Source organism: Physella acuta, unplaced genomic scaffold, assembly GCF_028476545.2.
Source record: "Physella acuta isolate Inbredline_101_S28 unplaced genomic scaffold, ASM2847654v3 ptg000455l, whole genome shotgun sequence".
NCBI lineage: Eukaryota > Metazoa > Mollusca > Gastropoda > Physidae > Physella > Physella acuta.
Window position 1 is genome coordinate 182,501 of NW_026731974.1, and position 15,384 is coordinate 197,884.

General features: G+C 30.8%; 1 protein-coding gene across 1 annotated transcript in view; it reads left to right on the top strand.

Moving 5' to 3' along the window:
* The window catches only part of LOC131943422 (uncharacterized), an 11,706-nt gene extending 775 nt beyond the window's left edge, over positions 1-10,931 (top strand). Inside the window, exons 2-10 of the mRNA XM_059303548.1 lie at positions 1,229-4,427; positions 5,775-6,443; positions 7,186-7,368; positions 8,116-8,193; positions 8,359-8,457; positions 8,906-9,001; positions 9,347-9,615; positions 9,802-10,013; positions 10,683-10,931. Coding sequence (XP_059159531.1) covers positions 1,229-4,427; positions 5,775-6,443; positions 7,186-7,368; positions 8,116-8,193; positions 8,359-8,457; positions 8,906-9,001; positions 9,347-9,615; positions 9,802-10,013; positions 10,683-10,830 — 4,953 coding nt within the window. The 3' untranslated portion in view covers positions 10,831-10,931. The remainder of the gene's footprint in view (positions 1-1,228; positions 4,428-5,774; positions 6,444-7,185; positions 7,369-8,115; positions 8,194-8,358; positions 8,458-8,905; positions 9,002-9,346; positions 9,616-9,801; positions 10,014-10,682) is intronic.
* The last annotated feature ends 4,453 nt before the right edge of the window (positions 10,932-15,384 follow it).

A 15,384-nucleotide genomic window follows, 5' to 3' on the forward strand; every position in this document is an offset into this window, starting at 1 on the left:
AAACAAGGAAACATTTTTGTATTTTTCTAAATATAAATCCTCCTCAAAATGTGAAATAATTATTAAAATTTAAGGAGTCACCTGTTTTTCACATTACTAGTCGCGGCAATTTTACGTACCCAAAATGATAGATTACCCTATAGAGATGTCTATATATAATTCAATTTAAATTCTGTTCTTGGAGACGATAGAAAAGACCAAGCTGTAAGCGCGCTCCCTACCACCCCCACCACTACATGGTCTGGTGAGCTGTGGTTCACGCTAAATGTTTACAATCGTAGAGCCGGGTTTAGTGACAGCTATTAGGGGCAGATAATTTAGTTTGAAACGATTTTAAACTTAGGGGAGGTAGCTAAGAGGAGGCTGCTTTCACTGGAAGGGGGGGGGGGGGGTTAGGGGTTGAGGGAAAGGAGGGGGGTTATCGTCCTTAACGACTTACTGATAGTGTTTTAAAGCAAATATTTTCAGTGACAGCAGTGGTACTGTCGAATTCACAAATTATGAATTACTGAAAAGTAGAAAATAAAACAACTAAATAGCTGCGTATCATACAGCCGGTCGGCTTGTTATAAATAAAAACTAAACCAACAATTAAGAATGCAGAACTAAGAATGTACATTTAGGGATTCCTTCCAGACACCTCCCCCCATTATATAAAGCAAGGTGGGAATGCCATGTTAAATTGTACAAAATACAGGATCATATTATGTATATATACAAGAGCCAGTCATGCAGAGATCATTTACAAGGGCTTTAAATTTTGTTCACTGCACCATGACAAACAGATGCAGTAAATTCCATATCAGAGCTCAACATCAGTAGGGTGGGGACATTTACAGCCTGCAGTTTGTCAGGCTGCTTTCTGTTCCATTGTAATTGTTTTATTTTAGGTTAATAACCATTTAATGTGATTTTAAAATTTTAGTTGTAGTTAAAAACAACACATAGATGTATTAAACTAGACATATGTTTGATGCAGCTACTTCTAACAATACAAAAATACACTTAAACTTTAAACATCTCCCAGAAGAGAATTATATATATATATATATATATATATATATATATATATATATATATATATATATATATATATATATATATAGATAAGAAATACTTACACTTTAATTTTTTTTAAAAAGCAACATTTAACTATTTCTGATTGTAACATCGTAAAAAAAAAGTATATCTATGTAATACAAAGTTTTATCGTACAATTTTTTTTCAGATTGACAAGTGGGAAATCTATTTCCACAAAAACATTAAAGCAGAGTATGAGCATATGAAAAAAATATTAGCTTTAAAGTATAAAATAGTGGAAATTGAACCTTTAATTATTGAAAGGGAAGGATTCCCAAATCAAGAAAATGTATCTCAACTCTTCAAAATTACTGAGGCAACTTTAACTGACACAGAATATTCAAAACTAAATACTGATTCCAGTGTAAGGAAAAGTGATCATATTTCAAGACAGTTTTTGGAGGTTGACAAGTGTATATTCTATTTCAATAAACAACTTAAATTTGATGGTGAGTCAATAAAGAAAATAACTATTTTAAAATTTAAAATTGTTTTAGTTGAACCATTAATTGTTGAAAGTGAAGGGTTCCCAAAACAAGAGAATTTACTCAAAATAACTGAAATTCTGAGGAAACATGTTGCTAACAAAGATAACCAAGAGAACAACTGTTATTCAGAGTTACAGAAAATAGGTTCAATCTTAAAAAGTAATGATCCTCTTGAAAGTCAAGATGTTGATGAAATATCTTCAATACTGGCGGATGTGCACATTAACGATGGAATGCAATTTCAAAGTGGCCACTTTGGTAGAGAAAATATAACTAATCCTCAAAAGAGTGATGATCTGTGTGATCAGAATGTTGAAAACTGTGAAGATAATTTTCCTTCAGCTTCAGAAAAAATTGATAGTGTAAATCCTCAAGGAGCATCTTCAGAATTAAACCAGTCTTCATCATCTAGTGATGATGAGAGTCAAACTGAAAGCCGTAATAATCCATTACACTACAGGAGAACACAGCTAGATGAAGATAAACAAATTCCTGTTGAACATCACAGTGAAAAACATAGAAAAAATAATAGTAGGGTCCAAGAAGCAGTTGTAGAACAAAATAAAAATACAAAATTTAACTCCTCAAAAGATTTATGCATAGATGAAGGCAAAAAAGACATCAGTGTGGACAGACACAAGCAAGTCAGTGGCAGTTATGATATAAAAAATCAAAACAAAATGACTTTCATGCCAATAGCAAAGCAAAAACTGGAAGCAGCCAAAATATTCTATGAAGATACAGAGTATGCTTTATATTTGAAGTCTTTTGTTAAAATTGATGATGATTATGGAATAGAATATCTCCCCGAAGACAAAAAAGTGCTAGATTTCTTAGCAAAACTGAATGACTTTGAAGTTATTGAAATAAATGCAAGGTTTGATATCAGTAAAATAGAAAAACATTTCCCTGGCATCAGGGCAGTTTATGCAAAAGATCTTTTAAGAATTATGGGTCGAAAGGCACAAGTTTTGTCTGCATGCAAAGCACTCAGAAAAACTCAAAATGAATCTAACACACCAACAAGTGGAAATGTCTGTTATAGGCCTACAGATAGAGAGAAAATATTGTCCAGTCTAGAGACACCAAGAGATGATCAATTGTCATCTTTGAAGCACCATAGTTCAGTTGAACAAGAAATTAATTTAGTAAAATTTAAAGATGAGGATGTTGAAATGTGCAGTGATGATACTGAATCAGAAACAGCACAGACATATGTTTCTATTGAAATGAAAAAATTCAGAGCAGCCTGTGTGTTTTATAAAGACACTAAATATGTTTCATATTTAACATCTGCACTACAATCAAACAATGATTATGCAATAAGATTTCTAACTAAAGATAAAAAAGCACAAAAGTTTTTAACTAAACTGGATGATTTTGAATTATATGAAATTGACTCAACAGAGCTAACATTTTCTCTAAGTGATTTTGTAGAGAAGAAATGTCCCCACATCAAAGTAAAATCTTTTGAAAAAAATATTTTTACTCTTATGGGTCAGAAGGAGGACTTGCTGTCTGCACACAAAAAAATACTCTCTTTTATTGACTACAATAATAAAATAACTAAAAATGTAGACAAACAGGCCTATGAAAGAAACAAAGAGAAAAAGCTACAAAGCTTAGAAAAATTTGATGACACCAGAAAAATGCTAAACCAACATCAAAAAGAAGTTAAAACTCAACTTTCAAATGAAAAGCTACAAAGCTTAGAAAAATTTGATGACACTAGAAAAATGGAAAACCAACATCCAAAAGAAGTTAAAACTCAACTTTCAAATGAAAAGGATAAAAAGCAACAAAAAAATGTTGATGCAATTCCATTAACAGATAGTGATAAAGGTGTATCCAGTGATGAAACTGAATCAGAAGAATCCTTTACTATTGAAGAGAGAAAATTTGAAGCATTTAAATTTTTTTATAAGGACACTGTTTATATGTCATTCATAGAGTCTGCAGAAAAACATAAAGGAGGTTATGAATTAACAATCTCATCAAAAGACAAAAAAGCACAAGAATTCATAACTGCTGTAAAAGATTTTAAGATATTTGAAATAGATGCAAAAACAAAAGTTAACCATATTATCAGTTCTCTTGAAAGAGAGCATCCTAAAACCAAAGTAACATGTTTTGGAAAAAATGTTGTAACTCTTATGAGTCATAAAGATCATTTTCAGTCTGCTAAAAGTAAGATCCTTTCCTTAATTGGAAACAATGATGAAGATACAACATGGTCAGCTAAAGCTGAATATGCCACTGCATCTCATGAAGAGAATGGAGCCAAATCTCTGGGGATGGGAAATAATCTAAAGGGAAGTGGAGATTTTTCAGACTCAGATGACAGTGAGGCTGAACACTCTTCCAAGTGGAGTCACAGAGAACAAAAGGAAGATCCTTTAAGAAAGGAAAGTAGTAAACTACAGGTTGGAAGGAGAATAATAGACCGATCTTCGTACCCCCCTGTTTTTGTTGGATGCTCAAAACTGAAAGTAGTTGTTATGAGAGATGACATTACACAACAAAAAGTAGACTGCATAGTCAATGCAGCATCTAAATCTCTAAAACACAGCCATGGAGTGGCAGGTGCCATAGCAAAAGCTGCAGGCCCATCAATGCAACAGGAATGTGATAATTATATTTCAGTACACAAAGCTGTACCTGTTACTGGAATTTTTGTTTCTGATGCTGGTCTATTATCAGTACAAAAAATTATCCATGCTGTTGGACCAAAATGGGATGACTACAGTGAACGAGATAAGAAACGTTGTGAGGAAGATTTACGAAGAACTGTCCTCAGGTGTCTGCTAGAGGCTTCAAAAAGGAAATTGTCTTCTATTGCCTTGCCTGCTATCAGTTCAGGTAGGCCTAATAATTTAGTTATATTTTCCAATTTTTTTGTCAGTTACAAAGTTAATGATCTCATTAGAAACAAAATGGCTTACAAATCTGATTTCAGAAATGCATTTAAAAATTTATTCCTCTAAGAATAATTTATAATGAATAGATTATTTTTTTGTAGAAAAAAATCCGCTCCTAAAGCAGTAAAAACATAATAAAAGAGAAAGTAAAGAAATAAACTAGTTTTATAAAGTGTATGTACTTTGGGAATCAACCAAAACTGAACTAATGGAAGATGCTGGTGAAGCTGTAGGGTTGAGGAGATATGCAGAGGAGCTACACTGTTAATGGTATACTCTTTCAGGTTTATTTTTTTCCTCCCTTTTAAAATGTTGTCGGAAGTAGTTAGGAAATTGTCATTAAATAACTCACACGACCAGATGTAATTTTTTCGGAGTGTTTCTTTTCCACAAACTCTGAAACCCTCTGATGTGGTTTATTGAATCTCAAATTCTGTTCAAATTTCTAAGCAAAGCATCGCTCACTTGATCGCTCGTATCTTAAATGTCTTGTGTGTTGGTGCACTCATCTTTCAAGGTACCGCTCTAAAGTTAAATCAAAAGAAATATATGAATTTACTAAATTGAAAAATGAGAGAAATTAATTTTACTATAAAAAAAAGTAATAACAATGTTTAAAAATAACAAGCTATAAAAAAAAAATGCTATAATAATGCACCACTATTTATTTAACTATAAAGTAAAGACTGACTTGCTAAATTATGTGTTAAATACACTTAATAACATTTTTTGAGCAGCTTATGCTTATAGTTATAAAATATGAATAGCAGTGCATTATTATAAATTTAAATAAAATAAATTTACTTTCTTTTCTTTAGTTTACAAATTCAATAAACTTTTAAATTATTTTCTTATTTTTTAGTAGACCTAAAAAGAAAAGAAAAAAGCATGACTAAAACACTTGTGCACCAAATGCTTGTGCCAAACGTGTGCATAATAATATGAAAAGATTAATAGTTTATATATCTTTAGTTAATTTAAGAAAAAAATAATTAAATATCTATTTTTGTAAAAATTTATGTCACATTCCATTATCAGAGGGTATTGAACTACATGTCAAGTTTGAAACAAATCAGTTTATTAAATATGGGGGAAACTTTTTAGTAAGTTTCAACCCTGGTGAAGAAAACGCTCAAAACAAAAGCATTAATTACAAAGAATAAAGTCAAATAAATGCTTGTTATAATAGCATTATTCATGTAATTCATATTACATATTAGTTTGTTATATTAGTTATATACAACTCAATGACGAGGTGAATTCAGTTGTTTTCTATTTATTATTACAGCAGGGTTTAAGGTTCCAAGTCACCTCTGTGCTGTCAGCTATGTAAATGCTGTTAAACATTTTGATGTCATCACAACAGATTTACATTTGCATCCACTTAAAGATATTTGTTTCATTGATATCAATGACAAAATGGTGATGACCATAACTGACTGTTTTAAAAAAAATTGGGAAGAAGATATACTTGAGTATGTGTATAAAGAGGATTTAGAATTTGCAGTCAACCATTTCAAGAATGATCATTCAAAATCAACTCACAATCCTCAAAATAGACCACGAGGTGGAAGCAGACCTAGAAACATGACTGAGTCTCGACACTCATCAATAGGGAAAGAATACAAAATAGACAGTATAAAACTTTATCTAAGCCCTAAACCTGCTTTTGATTTCAAGTCAGATGTGGTTATAATTGGCAAGCCATTCCAAAAATTAAGTGGACTACATAATTTTGATGCAAAAACTCTTAAAAAGAACACAGCAAAAACGAGTAGTAACCCAAAAGAAGTTAAACATCTCTATTCACAACTTAAAGGCAAACCTTGCCGTTGGGTAAGCCAAGTTAAAATTCAAGGTTCATCAGTAGAAGAAATGGAAAAGGCTATTAAAAATCTCAAGTTTGCAATTGCAGGACAGATGTCTGTTGTCGTCACAAGCAACCTATTTTATTCAGGTACTGTAATAAATAAATGTGAGAGTGTAAGATGCTATTATTCTTTCCATTTGCTAAAGCTTTATCTAAATTGTTTTTTAATGTTCAGTAAGTTAAACATTTGAAACTCAAAACGAAATAAAAAGAGTGCAGTTTTCTGGAATTAATGCACTTAAAATGATACATCTTTCAGGTATGATATTTAATTTAGGGTTGACAATGTCATTTGGACTAGAAATACTAATACCCAAATGAAAGTGCTAATCATCGATCATTAAGTGTATTAGAATTAGAAATTAAAATTTGAAATGGTATTTTATGTTACTGCTTTTCAACACAAACCATTCTAGACTTGCTGCTCCAAATGTCACTAAATTACCTCATAAATCATAGAGCACCACTAATTAAGCTATGGTTAGACTTGTGCATGTAGTCTTTCATAAGATTTAGATTATATTTATAAGGCTGGAAACTGTACTAAAAAAAATTAATTGGCGTAGAACATGGATAACAAATAATTTGGTATCTTTAAAATCACTTATATATAAATAAATATATTATATTTTTTAACTTGTAAGGTAGTGTTATCTTTCTTTTAAAACACTTTGGTTTACCCAGTTATCATTTCCCTTTTCTGGACATGTTAAAAGGTTTGTAAGAATAACCCATAATTATATTCTCAAGTAAAGCCCTACTTTTAAAAATTCAATGATGGTTCTCTTGGCTATTATTTGTGAGCTTATGTTTATAACTTATATTTCAGAAGAGAATAAACTCTCCAAATCTGAGTGGTCCCAGGTTTTGAGTACATTTTGTAAAATTATATGCAAATTCATCAAGGAATACCAAAAAGACAACTATATGCTGAAATCTGTTACAATAACAGCCAGTGAGGAAGCTATTCCAGTAATGATAAAAGTTATGGACTCAGTGTTGAGAATCCCAGGTTAGAAAAAAAAAATATAATTAAAATCATTGTTATTATAAATTTGCATTTATTTGTATGTTGAAACAAATTATTATTTGTCATCTATATATATAATTCTCTATGTGGGGAACATACAAGAAACCACCAAATACGGCCTTAGCCATTCCTACCCCGTTTTCTAGGCTTATCGCTACCACCCACACCCCACCAGTCTGGTGAGCTTTGGTTCAACCAAATGTTTACAATATGATGGCTATTAGGGGCAGATAATTCAGCTTTTAAACAATTTGAAACCAAGTTCTCCTTGATCATTTCATTGTCGTCTGTAAACTTTTGTCACAGACGGCCGCTTTCATGGAGGGGGGGGGGGGAGAGGGTAGTGTCGAATTCACAAATTATGAGCTACTGCAAAATTAGCAAATAGAACAACTAACTAGCGGCAAATACTTACGGCATGGGTCAGCTCGTAATATAAAAAACCTTTAGAGTAAAAACACGTTTCACACGTACAGGTACTTTGAGTCTGCAAATTGCTCTAGAGCTGTGATAAAATAGTTTCTTGTAAAGCAATTTATATAAAATAGCAATATTTAACTTGAGTTAAGCCCTTATAGAGAAATCTTAAGACTAACCATTTATCTGTTGACTGTTCAACATATTAAAATGTACCCATCTTGTTAATGAATAATTAGCCTACATTTGAATCTTAAAATGTGTGTTACTTTGTATTTAAAAAGAGATATTTATAATTTGAAAACTTTTCAGCATTAGATTTTGGAAAGCAGAACCCACCTAGTGGAAGGAAGACACCTACTCCTAATGTTCCACCTCAGCCTGTAAAAGGTGTTATATTTTTTAAAAATATTTAATATTATTACTCAGTTACAAAAAATTCATATGTTTGTATTGTATTTGTAGCCACTATGCTACATGATTTAAGAAAAACAATACTTAGAAATGAGATTAAGTAAAATGATGATAATGTATTCAAAGATAAATTCTTTTTAGATTATGAAAACGATTCAAAATCTAAAAGAGATTCATCATCCTCAACAAATTCTCAGTCTGGTACTGTAGGACATGGCTCTGGTGTTGGAAACAGCCAAGGTAGTTCATAACTATTATTTTAACCTTCTCTGAATATCATGCTATTGAGTTCTCTATAGGTGTAATCTAGCCATATAGATTTTATAGAGAAAAAAAACTTAAGATAAATCTATAATCATAAGTAGAGACAAATCTTAAGGAATTGTTCAATCCATATCTAGCTTGAAATGATAAATGATACATTTTTATATTACTAAAACATTTTGGTTATTCACAATAAATATTTATTCAAAACTAAGATGACTTGCTTGCAATAATATCAAAAAATGTTTCTATTTTATACTCGGGGCATTAAGGTGTTGTTTTATCTAGGGCTTTGGAAACCCACTTTATTCTACTGAGTTGTTTGACCTCAAGGATTAATGTTACATCATATATGCTAAGCATTCAAGATAAGATCAAATTCAACAAAAAAAAAATGCTTGTAAAGTCCAAATTTATTTTATAGCTAAATCACTGTACCCGAAGCTTACAGACGAGTCACAATTACTAAAGGACAAATCTCACTCTCTAGGAGCTACTGCTGATATCCAAATGTACAAAGGTAAAGGCCCATTAACTAGCATGTATTCTTTATATATTTTAGCTGTTGTTTTCTAACATGCTTTGATTTAATTTATGTAGAATGTTAATGTACAAAATATCTTTAATAGTTATGAATTTTATTACATACTCTGTCCAAAAGAAGAACATTTACAAAGCGTTACATAAATTTTTATTTTGTATCTTTATTAATTTTCACACAACATATTATTAAAACTCTCATCAATATTATCATATCACACTTACTTTGATCATTCTAACGGAAGTCTTAACCTTTTACAGAAATATTTGTACTTTTGCCAAAAAAAAAATTATATCTTTAATAAACAAACAAATAATCTTCCAGCTGGAACACCTGTTGACCGAAGCAAAGACTGTGAAATCTGCTTTGAAAATAATGCTGTAGTTACCCTAGCATGCTGCAAGAAAAAAATCTGTACAACTTGTGACAAAAAATGTCAGGCTTGTCCTTATTGTCGTGATCCATTTGATACAATAACTGGCACACAGCCCGATGGTACAATGACTGTTAAATTTTTACGCTACTCAGCTGCAGGCTATGAACCTGCAGGTTCATGGGAAATCACATACAGGTTCTCATCTGGAAAACAAGAGGTAAAGTTTTATTTTCAAAATAAATTTAATAGGTATACTCAATTATAAAAGACTATCCATATACTGACAAACTAGAAAAATTAAATTATAAATTGCTTTCATTAATACCAAACTTTGAATTAACATTATGGCTTAAAATCAACACTGAGCTGTAAATATAATTTCAAACTCAATCCATATTTTCAGAGCCATCATCCTAACCCTGGCCAAATGTACTCAAGAGTTGAAAGAACGGCTTACTTACCAGATGTAGCTGAAGGATTTGATATTTTAATACTATTGAGACTGGCATTTCTACGACGATTAACCTTCACTATAGGGAAGTCGTTGACAACCAACAAAGATAATGTTATCACTTGGAATGATATTCATCATAAAACTAGTTTAAAAGGTGGAAGGTGAGTCTTAACTTTAAAAAAAAAACAACTTAAAATTATCAGATTAACAAAGTTTTTAAAGGAGCATTTCTCCCAACAAAACCCTTGATTTTTGTACCTAAAATATCAAGCTATTTTATAATCCTTTTGTTTTGAGGAAATGTTAGATGCAAATTACACAATGATAAAATCTTGTAAGAACTAATTTAAGTACATTTATTTGAAAACAGTTAAGTTTTAATTATGCAAATCTCTAATACATCACTTAATACAATAAAATTTATCTTGATTTAAATGATTAAAACACTTGCTGTATTCAATGGGTTCAGAATACATAAAAGAAATAGGTAAAATACACTTCCAGATGAAAATTACATCTCCTTTACTCTAATTCACCAACATTACTTTTCTTACTTTACTTTCCTGATTGAAAGCTTTAGTCATCAAATAAGTAAAATAATTGATGCGTAATTGATGTACTTTCTGAGACTTGTACATCATAACAAAACAGTGTAACTCATATGTATTCATAATAGGCTACCCACCATCAATATATGATACCTTGATCATCTACTTATGGGATTTTTTATTTCAATATAAACTTGCTATGTGCAGCTGAGGGGTTAACAGGGTATGTTGTATAAATAATTTTTGACTATAAATTATAGTACAATTCAATTCTTTTTTCAGCTTTGGCTATCCTGATTCAAAATATTTTCAAAGAGTCAAAGAAGAATTAAGTGGAAAAGGAGTCTCCTTGGCAAATCTCACTGAGGCAGAAAGGCGGGATTTAGATTATTTTGCTAGCTGCATTCGTAAAGACAAAATGTTTTTTTGAAATACAAAATCAATACACTTCTAATTTAACTGATTAAGAATTGCATCCAAAAACATGATGGTTATCAGTCTTAAATATATTTAGCATGTTGGCTAAGTAGTCATGTGTACATTTTTTTTAAAAAGTTAGATACTTGGTAGTTTGTATTTTTATTGTTTCTCTGTGATAAACACTTTTTTAAGAATCCAAGATAAAGTTTTAAAAAATCTAAATATATATCTTTTTATGCTTTTATTAATTATCTAATTGACATGAATAATATTTAGTAGATTGTGTTTTTGTCTTTGTTCTTCAATTATTTTTTGCTTCAATTAGACTTAAAGATGCACCAAACATACAATTGTACTAGCTTCCATGTGTTTTAACCCTTTATCTTGCCAATAAATGCTAAATGATACTGATCCTAATTTTTAAGTGTTTGCCCTATACAGTTTTTCTCCATCTTTTCATGTTGTGAAGATATGCTGACAATTTTGTGTTTGCAGATACGAACATTTATAAAAGCACAGATTTATTGAAATGTTTATTACAATAGGCCTATAATTCACTTATACTTTTTTTGCTGATTCTTTCCCCTGACATTTTATTCCTCTTTATTTTTCTATAGGCAATATTCAGCTGACAAATTTATATACTTTAACATTATGACTTTTGGAAGTTAATTATGTTTATCCCATTTCACTAAACGCCTTTCTGTAACCTAACCAACACTGATTGCATTTGGTTATGCTACCTGGTAAATGACCAGCTTGTTACCTAGCAAACATCTCAATCCAACCAGTAAAAAAATGTAAAAATACCATCTGGAATCTGAAGGTCCTATTGCAGATGTAGTGGTATTCATGTTTCCATGTCATCTGTATGTGATCTAAGTCTGTCACTCACCAGAGCTGGATGGACTCAGGGACTTCCTGGAATTTGACCTGAGACTTGTGGTTTAGCAGTTTTTTGTGCTCTAAATCACCATCCCATAGCTCAACTATGCTGTTAGATAGTTATTTAAATATAAAATTGCTTGTTTGTTTTATTTTTATTATTTATAGGTTAAAACTGGAATAAGGTTATTAAGAAATTAATATAATTTTTCATTTAAAAGTATTAAGCTAGACTATAATTTGGTTATTACAACTTTAACTTAAAGTTTAAATTATTTATATTTTTAAATTTTAGAAATGCATTGAATAGTTGGGAATTTGGCTAAGCTGGCATATGTGTTTTTTTTTATGATTTATCCTGATTTTTTACAAATTGTCCATTGCATTTCATCTTTTGATTGGTGTTGCCTTTCTGGAAATGGAGGTTGATAATTTTAATATTGTCTTTGACTGCAATGTAAGGAACATTGCAGATGAGTGTATTTTCATTTTTTTTAATAATGTTGATCAGAGAATATAAGTAAATACTATTATAGAAATTTTTTTAACTGAAAACTAATGTGTATAAATGTTTTTTTTTTTACACCTTTAAAGGATTGTTGCTTATTATTAGGTTTCTTTTATTTTGTAATTTGAAACAAAATCTCTCTTACATCCATCTTTGATATTGCTATTTTTTTATACAATGTTGTTAGAAAAAAAATTATATTTCTTTAAACAATTAATTTCATGCTTTATCAGTGAGTAAATAAGTAAAAGTAAAATTCCCTTTTGAACCTAGCAACCCACATGTGTAAATAGTAAGTGATTTTTTACTATGAGTAATGCTTTTTAGTTGTTATATATATAAATATATTATGTATGTATATAAATCGCCATGTTAGAATAATAGGGTCCTATAAAAATACCTGTAAGATACCTAATTATGATGTCTTCATATGGTATTAAAATAATTTATTTAGAATTTACAAAAAGAATGATATAAAATTTAGTTCTATCTTGTTTGATTTAGCAGTAAATGACGTTATCTCTATTAACCAGAATACATATAAGTAGACGAATCAGAAAGCTGTACTAGGACTGCCTCAATTGTTTCTATACACAATATGGTTATGTCTGTAACAATATTAAGCATAAATACCAACAAGAATTTCAATCAAATTAGGTCTAACCTAAACCTTTCTTGTACACAACTTAAAATGGAAAACAAAAATTTCAAAAGATGTTACTATTAACGCTAACTAATATATATTTGATAGATAAGCCATAAAGCTTATAGTTTAACCATTATAGTTATATCTGTTAAATATTAAATTTTAGTTGATGTATATTATAAATTTGTACTCTCAATTTCTTGTAAACATACCAATGAAAAATATTTATTTCCTATTATTTGAACCCTAGTGATACTTTTTTCAAAATGTACTGATGACTTTATAATAAACTTTATAATAAAAGTAAATAATATGTTCCTGAAAATTAGGTGATAAATTGTACATTAAAATTTTTAAATTTTGGGCTTGTTAATGAATCAAATAATTGCTTAATTATGCCAGCATTCAAGCTTTTAAAATGTATGTGATAATTAAATATACTACACTGAGAGTCCTAACACCAATTTTTAGTAATTGTATGCTTATTGGGAAACATTGTAGTGATAAATGATACATAAATAAATAGACCCAGAAAGTTAAAAATATGGTTTTGGCTGCTGTTTAACATTATTTAAAATGATGTGTGTAAGTGACTTCAAAATCATAGTTTAAGACAGGCATCTCCAAACTATGGCCCGCGGGCCGCATGCGGCCCGCAAAGTCCTCTCATCCGGCCCGCAGAGATCTTTTTGTCTAAGAAAAAATCGTTTGTTAGTGATGGTTGAGAAACTTTGCCCAGAAAAATCAAAGACATGCGTGGAAGAAATTGGCCCCCGAACTAAAATTTGATAGTTAATGCGGCCCTCGGACTGAAAAGTTTGGAGACCCCTGGTTTAAGATATCTAAAAACTAAATTCAGAGATAAAACCTTATAATTTAAAATCAGATTTAGAATTTCAGTGTGGAATATTAAAGTAACATTTTGAAATAAAGCCCTCATACTTTAAAATAACCACATATTGAAAGTATAAAGCAAAGAGAAAAAAAAGAATGTTTGCATGTAATGAACAGTTCAGACAAACAAAAAATAAATTTAATATGAAGATTTATGGATCCCTATTATTTTAAAATGGCCATATATACACATATATAATGTTACTTGCCTTACATTTATTATTTCTTTAAACATAAATAATTTTTGTGTGTTGGGTTTGTATACATAGGAAAATACCATGTAACCAGTTGTGTTTTTTATTATTAATTTGTTTTTAATTCTCCCATGTTTTTGCTAAATAATTAGTAATTTAGTAAAATGTTTTTGAATCAAAAGAGTTAAAAAAAAATAGAAGTTTATTTTTCTTAATCTTAAAGATAAAATTGTGCTTGTCTTGAATAACTTTTCATAATTTACCTTTGAAATTTTTCTTAGCAAATATATTATACTATTATTGAGCAACAAACTTGGTGACTTTAAAAAGAATTAACTTTTAATGTAAGCATTTTGTACAAATTTGACCAATTCACTCTTGAAAAGCAAGCTTCTGAAATAAATATTGTTTTACTATTCAAGTTTTACATTTAATGTTTATTAGCATTAGTGACAAATAAAATATTAAAACTATTGTGGTGTCTTTTTAAAAAAAATGATTTGCCTGATTATGATACATAGGATAAATGTAAAGCTATGATATGCATTCTGCACACCTTAATACCCATGAAAAAGCTAATTGAAAAAAAAAATCATTTGATGGTTAATTGCTCTTCCTTGACATCTTTTTAATTTCATTCTTTTAAGCATATTTTCATTGAAGATGTTGATGGATAGGGGTAATCATAAAGACCAATTTGTTTTAAAACCTTTTTCAAATGTAGGCCTAGAGCTTCCAGTGTACTTTTAAAATAAAGTATCACAGGCTGTGTGGCTGTGTAGTGGCCAACACTAAGTTTAATGAAAGATTAAACGTAAGTTATGTACTGTGTACAGATCAAAGCTGGGTGGAACGTTCCACTGATTAGAACCCGGATTTGAGCTCGAGACTTTCGGGTTAGCAGGCTAACACTCTACATCTAGGCAACGCTGTCCCAGTCTTTAAAGTATGCCAAATAACCACTAAAATTTTGTTTTTACAAGCTTTGCTTCCTCCCAGTAGCGTAGCGAGGGGGGGGGGGACATATGTCCCCGGGCGCCGACCTTAGGGGGGGAGCCAAATTGAAAGTTTGAGGGGGGGGGTGCAAATGAAAAGTTTGAGGGGGGGTGCAAATCGAAAGTTTGAGGGGGGGTGCAAATGAAAAGTTCGAGGGGGGTGCAAATCGAAAGTTTGAGGGGGGGGGGGGGTGTAAATGAAAAGTTCGAGGGAGGGGGGGTGCAAATCGAAAATTTGCTCCCAAGGGGGCGCCAAATTGAAAGTATGTCCCCGGGCGCCGGGAAGGGTCGCTACGCCTCTGCTTCCTCCTCTGTCTTTTGTCGTCCTTCATGAATAGAAACTGGTGAGCGAAATTTCGACCACTCCTAACCGACCAATTTCTCTGAAACTTTCACTAGGCCTTACTAGGGTGTTGATTATTTATTTTTTTTACTCTTTTTT